General features: G+C 40.4%; 1 protein-coding gene across 1 annotated transcript; it reads left to right on the top strand.

Moving 5' to 3' along the window:
• The first annotated feature begins 1,643 nt into the window (after nucleotides 1-1,643).
• LOC145434036 (uncharacterized) lies at nucleotides 1,644-9,816 on the top strand. The gene is made up of 10 exons (XM_080311313.1): nucleotides 1,644-1,909; nucleotides 2,266-2,345; nucleotides 2,446-2,564; nucleotides 3,562-3,689; nucleotides 3,885-4,777; nucleotides 5,349-5,448; nucleotides 5,875-5,975; nucleotides 6,042-6,213; nucleotides 7,696-7,830; nucleotides 9,164-9,816. The coding sequence occupies exons 1-10, from the start codon at nucleotides 1,807-1,809 to the stop codon at nucleotides 9,277-9,279; spliced, it is 1,947 nt and encodes a 648-aa protein (XP_080167439.1). The 5' UTR covers nucleotides 1,644-1,806; the 3' UTR covers nucleotides 9,280-9,816.
• Nucleotides 9,817-10,060: the final 244 nt, after the last annotated feature.

Here is a 10,060-nt window from a genome sequence, read left to right as displayed (position 1 = left end):
AAAAATACACGATTCATCTTTCTGTCATATTAGTTCTATATTACAAGTAGCATGCGTCGTCGGTAGCCGAAATTGATATAACAGTCCTGTCCTCTCCAACCAACCAACGATATATTGGTTACGGTATAGCATTAGTGTTCTGAAAGTTCATATGCACGCAAGACAGCTGTTAGATACACTATTTTAAATGACTGCTGAAGTCAGTTTTCAGTAGGCCTATTCTTTACCCTACCAAGGACAATTCAGCACCTCACTTTTTTACGCAAGCAACCCCTCTCAACTTAAGCTTGCCAATGTCAGACTGACGACTATGTAGTATGTATATAATCATGAGCATTGAATCTAATATAGACTTGGATTGGTTTCATACTGCTATTGAGTGTCACAAATCTCATAGTATTTCTCTTGTAACATGAGATTGTTGATTCAATATTTGCCTTGTAATCGAATAAGATGCCTTTTTTATATTTATAAAATGAAAATGTCTGAATATATAGCATAGCCTATGAGCTTTCTTATGTCTGTGATTTGGAGCCATCTTATAATTTGTGATGTCTTCAATTGGCCTTCTCGTCCATAATAAGATTGTAAATCACGCACAAATTTAGGTAAATCATTGTTGAACCTGTTAAACTGTGCAATGTGCATGATGACCCAATGATATGAAAGTCTTGAATAAACTGCGCATGACTGAAATTATCAGATGTATCTTGTAAATACCGGTATATGTATGTGCAATCTGCAGTGCATATAATATATGGTTGAAGATTTAGCATACTACTTGTCATTGATAATCATGTTCTCTCATACATGGAATTTGAATAATGTTGTTTTGCCAAACCCGAATAGTGAAGAATGCTTCAGGAATCTTATATATTTTATGATAGACAAGACATGCTGCCTAAGGCTGTCTCTGTTCAGTCATAGCATAGCAATCAGGAAACTATTTTGAGGTTTGATTATAGAGAATGGGCTACTATCATTTCCGAATTAATTGCTATTGAACCCACTTCATAGAAAGTGCCTTGAGCTGATGCAGGTGAGGATATACTTCACACTGTATAATGATTATACTGGGCATAATAAACTTGTTCTTACAATGTGTGGTAAGCTGGAAAATTAGGATAGTGTTAATTACATGGAACTGTGATAAATAAAAGACTGTAGTATTACACAGGGATTCAGTGAATAATATTCAAGTGTTAGTGATTGGATGCATAATTTGATTGCTGGGCAAATTAGGTCAGTTGGAGATCAGTGTAATAATCTACTCAGAATGCTTTGTCTCTGCAGATTTTATATCCTCAAATAGAGTCTTTGACTAATTGATCTGAAACGCCTGTATGTGAGAATTGGGACTCTGGATATCTATGACTTTAAATTTGGGATCAGCAGTATCGCTATTGAACAATGAACATGACATGTACATTGTAAATATTTTTTGATTTCTTTTTTACTTCTTCCAAGGATTTATCATTGAATTTGTTGAGCAAAATAATCCTATTGCTGGCATTGCTTTATCGGGTCATCAAAGTATTTGAATATGGCCTTGCTACCACAATATTTCAATCAATGATATCGATCATTATTAGTAATTCCTTGTTTCATTCTGCTGACCTCTCAAGACTAACATGTACTCAATCTACTTTGCAATCCCACAATTATCCTTTGACATGGAGATTTATTTCAGCAGCCTGCTTTAGGCCTTGTGCAGCGGATAATTTATGTAGGCCAGTCGACAATAAATATCTACATCGACTTGACCTTTATTCTCGGACGAGAGAATAACGACGCACATACTCCAATATGGAACTGAAAGTATGGGTTGAAGGAATACAACGAGTAGTTTGTGGAATCACCGAACAAACCACAGTACAAGAAGTTGTTATCGCATTGGCTCAAGCTACGGGTAAGTGGCGGTTGTGTTGATATGCGTGAGAAAGCGTCACCTTCAAGAGAAATTTGCTTTTAATTTTGTGGAGACTAATTCCGTATCAAGGCCTGAAGGCTTGAATTATAGAACAGATGAAAAGGTACACACCTCTTGTAACATAGCAGAAACTTAGAATGCAATTGATTTCGTCATATTTGCTCAAGGGCGGGTCTTAGTGCGATTAGCCATTTATGAATTATTAAAACGGATTTACTTACATCTTATCATCATCTTGCCTAACCTGGATGCAATAATGAAAAGGCACTGACCAATACACGCTCATTATACCCTTTATGACATTATGCTTTTATGGATTGGGTCATATTTTTCAGGCCGTACTGGCAGGTATACTCTTGTGGAAAAATGGAGAGACACAGAAAAACTACTGCCACCGAGTGAGCATCCAGTGAAGGTAATTTTCGTCATTGTGGTTTCGGTTCTCGCATATAATAACCAATTCCACACTTGATTTTATTACCGACCGACTCTCGAAATAATACTGTTTTTGATAGGTACTTGAAAAATGGGGAGAATATGCTTCTGACGTTCAATTTCTGTTGAAGAGGACGGGAGCCAGCACAGCGAATAGCGATGTGGATAATGCGAAAGCTCCGGAAAGAAATGTCTACAGGTTTGATTTACTATTGATTTTGCGTTACCAACGGAATGCGATGGAGTTGATAAATATTTACTGAATAGCTTACTGCTATGCTCCATCAATTTTATGTATTAATACTTCATTGCTTGACGTATGACAACTGCCAATAGGGCTTATTTCTCATTTTTATTCTGACTGCTTTTGCAGGACACTAACTAGGCAGTATTTCATCATTGTTATCAAGTTTTATGGTGTTGTTATTGTTTCGTGTAAAACTTTCGCTTGATAATAATGCCGCACTTTGCAATCTAAATTGATCTTACAATGAACATTTCTTGACGCTAGCAGTTCATTGAAGTAAATTAGTGTTACATACAGGTTACAGTAACTGATTCTATTTTATTCGGAATTTCATCGAAAAATGCATACGGTAATATGGTACCATCGATGGTAGAATTCGAAACAATTTGAAGTCCATAAATGATACACCTAGGCGTAGGTACAAGATAGTAGATATTGTTATGGTGTGATGAGAATGCTTTGAAAATATCTATATCTCCACTCTGCAATAATTCAATGGTGATTTTACACATTAGGTCTAGTGAGAACAGTGTGTGCACTGTGCATATACTGAAACAACAATATGGTATGACATGCAATAAAATGGTCGTTTTTCTTTTGTTTGTCATAAATGGGAGAGGATCTTGTTTTTATATTACTGTAAGTTTGCTCATCAATTAAAACTCTTGGCATTGGCAAGCATGACCTGGCCGAGTGTGGACTGTTATTTCACGTACAATTGCTTTCTTAAGACTACAGATATTTCAATATCAGGTAGAAAACTACCTCCAACATCAGCTATCCTGTTCAGTTCTCTATGCATAGTGCAAAATTTCTGTTCTATATTGTTTGCACGATCTACTGTATTGGAGAGTGTTTGCGCTCATGCTGTAAATATGATGTTTATTGTTACATTAAGGCAACGGTTACCTCGTAACTTGTAAATAAGACATTAATTGTTACGTTTCAGACAAAGTTTACCTCCTCTTGCCAAAAAGAACGAAATGCTTCAAAATCTGAAACGCAAAGAGACGAAACGTAAATCACTGACGATCACAGCCGGCGGAAACAATCCGAAACAGACCGACGACACGAAAGGTACACGAACGGATTACGGATTTGTCAACCAGACCTTTCCACCCAAGTTGCATAGGCGACTTTTAATATTCATATACAATGTTCTTTTCAATTCTCTACTTCTCGCTGACGATTAGCCTACCTCTGACCAGTCTCAGCCGAAAATACTGAGGTTTTATCTCCATGTGACTATACTATTCACTTGTGTCGTTCCAGGCAAGCATCAAAATAGCAACGGCAACAACAACAGAGTGCAAGATGAGGTCGCGGCGAGATATGACCGGACTTCGTCTGGGTCGGTGCCAGCCAATGTCCGCAAAGCGGCTCAACGGTTCAGCGCCAACATTTCCCACGATGAGCCCGGCACCAGCAGTAAGGGCGCCAAAAGTAAAGACAAGAGATCGAAGGGCAAGCCTGACAAAAAAGCGAAAGAGGAACTAAGGCCTAAAGTGGCTCTCATGCCTCCGAGCATGCAAAGGCCTGGGAGTAGCGTAAGCTCTGCTACGGAAGCTTTGTTTCCAACTGAGAGTAAGAGCGACGTCGTGGCTAAATCGCCGACGCGAAAAAACGATCATATCAAAAACGTCAACTCTAAAAGTGGGGGGAAAGTACCTCTCATGCCCCCTGCGCATAAAATACTCCAGAGCAGAAGCTCGGGTAACGGCTCAAGCCCGGCTACATCGGAAATGAACAGAAATTCCACCGCCGGTGCTGCGACGCCCAATCACTTTTCGTCCAACGACGGTGGCCGGCACGCCTATCGTCATGGCAACTCGCTGCCCCGGTCGCGTAAAAAGTCGTGGGCCGACACCGCCTCAGCGTCGGTGGACGACGGCCGACGTCACCCGCGTGACGTCACGAAAAAAGCCCCGCTGGTGCCGCCCGGGCACAAGGCCCGGTCCATGACGCCGAACCCGCAGCTGTATCGGGTGCCGTACACTCCGGCGCCGATTAACTTGGCAGGAGACGTGAAAGCCAGGGAGGAGTTTTCTAGGCTGGTCCGCGAGCAGCAGAGGCACGTGGAAGAGCAGAGGGAGACGCTGAGGGACGCGGACAACAATATTCAGAATATACTCGACGTGATGCAGAAGAGAGAACGGGATGTCGAGGTTAGGATGCGAGATTTGAAAGAATGGTTGCTTGAGATGTCGGTACGGACTGAGTGTCCAGAGGTGGTCTAAGTATTCAGCATTGCTACTCAAGTAAAAGTGGAAATAACCCATAAATTTTTATTTAATTATGAGTTGAAGTAGAAACTTACAAGACATGTCAAAAGTACATGAAATTAAAATAGAAAATGGAGATCTTATGGTACTGGAGTAATTAGTTTCATTATAGATTTGCTCGATGTGTCGTGTACTTTTTGTGGTTGATCCGATGTGGCCACTTTAGAAATTGCAAAGATGAAAAATGTAATCTTGCCTAGAATCTGTTAAGTAGAAGTGAAAGTTGTTTCAACACATAATCGTTTTTAAAGTTAGTAGGCAAAATCTACCATCAAGAGTAGGACTACTCTGAAAAAGTAGAAGTACTTTGTTACTGACTTGTCTGCGTATAGGCTATGTCATACGATCGAGTAGTTTGGTACTGTATTATGTCACAAGCATTGGTCTTGTGTAATGTGAATTGAAATTGTTATCTGGCGCGCATGACTAGTGTTGTTGTTATGTGCTTCTTCAGGCGGAAATCGCAAAATTGGAGGAGCAGAACCGTCTGTTGGAAAGTCAGTACGCCAGAGAATACGGGGTTACGGAAGAATTGTCCGCTGAGGAAAGTAAAGGTGATTATTGCGCGTCTACTTGATCATTGTTTCTCGTTTACGCAACCCTCATGAAATTTAGCAAAGGGGGTGCACCAAAACTGCAGCCCCACCGATATCGGATTTTTGAGGCGACAACTAGCACCTTCGCCGATATCCCATATCAAGCCAATATACAAAATATATGGCATCTAGCTTAAGGCACATTTCAAAAACTTAAGGTCATATGTTTGAACACTTGAACAGGTTTACAGCCATTACTATGCTTGGACATAAAATACATTAGAACGAATGTATCTGGACACCTGTAAGTAATAAGAAATGTATCGACATCCCCAGTCTAGCAGTCGAAGATTATTGCACTCCGACTCTCTACAACCACGCTGTGACATACCGAAAATTGCTGATCAGATCATGGCTTTAGTCAAAACCATATTCTTTCATCAGCTAACCAGGCTCATCAAGAACTAAACGGGCTCCGAGCTGAAATCGACAGATCCACCGGCGACATTACGGGATTCAAACGCAAGATGGAGGACCTTGCCAAGGTTAAATCAAGCGAGAAGCCGCGGTAGAAACCCGGCCCTGTTTGATCACAAGCGATTTTTTCACAGGCCATAAGCGAAGAGAGCCATCTGCAGAGGATCAAGCAGCAGCGCGCCAACGAAAACAACAGGAACATGGCCAACCGTAGCAAACGCGACATCGAGCACCTCAACTGGAAATTGAGCTCGCTGGCAGACGAGATTAAGAACATCGAAAAGGAAATCGCCAAGAGAGACCAAGGTGAGCGCATGAATTATTTGTCGGATATCGCTACTTTCTCGGTCAATTACGATGTAGAAAGCTTCTCGGAAAGCGCAGGCTTGAAATATTCATGAGACGACGGCATCACGCAGGAAGTTACTTGAGGCACTTAGATCATTGTATTTGCATTAGCGATCTACAATCCCCCTTGGCAACGGCGTTTATGCATTTTGGCTTATTTACATCGGCAGATAGTAAAGAGCGCTAGCAAGTTGCAACAATACCGATGGTGAAACATAATATTCATAATTTTCCTATAATATTGGGACAATGTTTAATACTCTCTGTGTGGCTTTTCGCTTCACTCATACTAGTGTGCATTTGTTATTTTCTACAGCACCTAGTTCAAGTATCCTAACAGACGTCCAGTAGTGTTTGTTACCAGCCAAGTCATTCATCATCCGTGTTAATATCGTCCCTAATTATTTAATATAGGACTTGCATTTTAATAGCCTATGCCTAATCTCGAGATTAATTGAGTTATTCAGCCTTGTTTGGTTGTGTTTCATAAGCATGAAAATAGTTCATAGTTTGTTTACAATGTTCTCCAGAATTCTATATGAACTGAAGCTATTTGTTCCGCTAAATGGTCTTGTGATCCATCACACACTCTCTTCAATTATAACTATGTTGATGGAATGAGATGATGATTGATTTTGAAGCTTCCAGCTGCGTTTTCCCTTTCCTAATTTGAAAGTTAAGGGTGATCGACTCTACTAATAAATGACTGGCAGTGACAACCAGCATTTAATTGATTGAGCTTTGTGTGTCGACTACCGAATTCTTCCAACTAATTGCCATTTAAACTTCAGTGCCAATTGCTATTTATGCTTTATTGCATATTGCATAACTGGCATTTCATGTGCAGCAATTATTATGATTAAAATACAATTTCATCAGCGCATTGCAACTGCTTCAGAAAAACAGAAGGATAATCAATGGATTGTTGTTTATACATCAGTACCAATTGTTAATAATACTTTCTGATTGCATGTTGCCTAACTGGCGTTTAATATGCGGCAATTATTATGGTTACTGCAATTTCTTTGGCTGCAGTCAAATTACTGCAGAAAATATGAGATATTGGAATAATTATTGTTTAAACTTCGGTTTCAATCCCTATTATGTTTTCTGATTGCATGTTGCATAATTCTAATTGAATATGGGGCAATTATCATGGTTGATGTGCAATTTCCTTAGCTGCAGTGAAACTGCTTTAGTAACCAGAGGGATACTGAATAAATTTTATAGTTGTGTTTAGACATGGAATGCGTTAACTGCTTGTGTAGTCATAGGCTATTACTGTCCGGGTGTTTTTGTGTGTGTCTGCATGTCAGTGTTGCGACACAATGAAGGTCTGTCTTCCTCTCATCATGCTGATTTTGGCTGATTTTCCATGTCTCAAACTTTCGGAGCCTTTACATGTAGTTTCAATCGTGATGTATTTATTGTTTGTGGTAGACATAAGTTCCAAACATTCATCCGTGGAATCGTTAAACCGTGAGCTGCGCCAAGTCAATCTCCAGCAATTCATCAGAAAAACGGGATCCAAAGTAACGGTGCTACCGCCTGAAACAGAGAGCCATAATTCGAGGGGTGAGTTTTAGTAAAATGTTCTCCAGATATGATATGATATGATGTTCCTCTGTGTGTCGTTTGATGCTTTGGGAGTACTTACCGTCTTAGAGCATGGAATTGTAATTTTAAGATAGGCCTCCATTTATCTCCTGTATTTCAAAGTTTCTTGACATCGAAATGGAAAAGAGTTTGACTGTCGCCATGCCCTCTACCAAACCCTATAAATTATCTGTGAACTGTCTAATGTCGGAATACTGTAGGTGTTCACGTAAATAGTATCACTAAAAAACGTGCAGTGGGTACGAGCAAAATCTCATGATCTAAGTAGTCAGTCATCTGGGTCCCATTCGAATCACATAACATATTGTACAATACTAGACCAGAAAAACTTGGTTCTTGGATAAAATGTCAACTTACTGAAATATTGCATGTCGATAATGTGAATTCACCAGATTTTATCGTGACTTCGCAAGGCTGCTTTGATTTCATGTGTTACTTTGGAAGTCGCTGTGCATGCATGTAATGATAACTAGCGCGGTAAGTAAAAAGTAAGTGTTCTAGACCTAGTTTTGCCACGAAAACGGAAAACTGAAGTTGTCTCGGGTTTGACTACTTCAATTGTCGTGCCTGGCGCTGGTCTAACCATCGCCTGATGTCGCTTTTGAATAGCAGCGCTGCGCTCCGTAACTTCGATAATCACAGAGTTTGGCGGTAATGAAGGCGGCGCGCGCGGCTTCGCAATCCCCCAATTTTCAATCATTCAATTGCATTTATTTTATTCCATGGTTCATTTTGCTACAAAAGATGCTACAAAAGATCCAAACCATCGCTGCTCGTTTGGTAACTCGGTCAACGAAGCGTGATCAGTGATCACGTAGCGCCGATTCTTAGGTCCCTTCATTGGTTACCCGTGAAATTTAGGTCTGAATACAAGCTTCTTCTGTACGTCTTCAAATGCATGGAGGGAAGTGCACCAGCGTATCTGCGTGAGCTAGTGACAATGTATAATCCCGGAAGAGCGCTATGTTCTCAGTCGCAAAAACTCTTGTCAGTTCCAAGAGTCAGAACATCGACCTACGGCGAGAGAACCTTTTTTTCCTCGGCCGCCATTCTGTGAAACAATCTTCCATTTTCTATCAGACTATGTGACTCGCTATATGTTTTCAAACACAAAATCAAGACCGTTTTATTCACACGAGCGTTCGAACTAGAGTAGTGTTCATTCCTCCCTACATATCGTTTACTTTTATATTTTGTTGCCTTTTATGTACAGCGCCCTAGTGTAGTAATGATATATTACTATATTCGGTGCTCTATAAATTATTATATTAAATATTATTATTATTTTCAGGCCCTTCTGGAGGCTACTACGACACGAACCCTTTAAACATCAGCGGGTCGCGTTCGCCTTTACCGCCCAATCCGACGCAGTCGCCCGGCGGTAATTCCGAAGGGGTCTGGGTATAGCTCGGAACAAGCAAACTGTCGCAAACTTACCATACGCTTACGGCTTGCGTCTACTTAATTTCAAATCATAATCGCGACGACTGTAAAGCATTTCACATCGACTGTAAAGCATTCTATGCTCTTGTTCAATGAATGGTGTTTACCGTATCTGTCAAGTGTTGATTTAGTCGACTACTCGCCCGCGGGCAATTATTACTAGTTCACGCTCAGGCCGTGATATTGAATTTTTTCCCCGAACACGTGCTCTAATCCCTTTCCTGTCATTGTGCTTGTATTCTGACTCGAATGCGTTTCGTTGTGGCAGTATTACGCTTTTATTGTTTCGTTTTCACTTTACTCGTCGATATAGATAGGATCGAAAATATTTTATATGAATATGTCTGATATTTACTTTCAATTTTGATTCCTTATCTTATTTTCGTAGTGACTCGTCGTCGACGGCTCGAACCATGAAATACAAATTTGATGCTCATTCTTTCACTGCCTTACTGCTATGATTTCGATTTCGAAACATTTGAATAAAGCGCCTCGATCTGCTGTGTGTGTTGTAACAAGGATGGGTGTCTGTTTCGCGGCCAGTGGCTATTGATAAGCGGAAAGTAGCTTCCGGTGACATACCAGCAAGGAGCCGATGCTCGTTTGTGGTGTCGTATCGCTTTTATACGAATTCAGACGCATCTTTATGTGCGACTGTCTCGTTCAGATTATTTATGTAGTGGTTTCATGAGGGATTGGAGTCTTCTATTTTCTGCCTTTGAATTAGGTTCACTTTTTTCCGATA

Source organism: Botryllus schlosseri, chromosome 2 (genome assembly GCF_051294905.1).
Source record: "Botryllus schlosseri isolate E-star chromosome 2, Bs_hap1, whole genome shotgun sequence".
In the NCBI taxonomy this organism is placed as follows: domain Eukaryota; kingdom Metazoa; phylum Chordata; class Ascidiacea; order Stolidobranchia; family Styelidae; genus Botryllus; species Botryllus schlosseri.
The sequence above is the reverse complement of the archived record's forward strand: the minus strand, read 5'-3'. Positions and strand labels throughout refer to the sequence as shown.

Excerpts from the sequence above, each read along its gene's own strand:
- LOC145434036 (XM_080311313.1), top strand. The coding sequence starts at position 1,807 with ATGGAACTGAAAGTATGGGTTGAAGGAATACAACGAGTAGTTTGTGGA. Across the intron at positions 3,690-3,884 it reads ACAGACCGACGACACGAAAG|GCAAGCATCAAAATAGCAAC; the intron begins GTACACGAACGG and ends GTGTCGTTCCAG. Across the intron at positions 7,831-9,163 it reads AGAGAGCCATAATTCGAGGG|GCCCTTCTGGAGGCTACTAC; the intron begins GTGAGTTTTAGT and ends TATTATTTTCAG.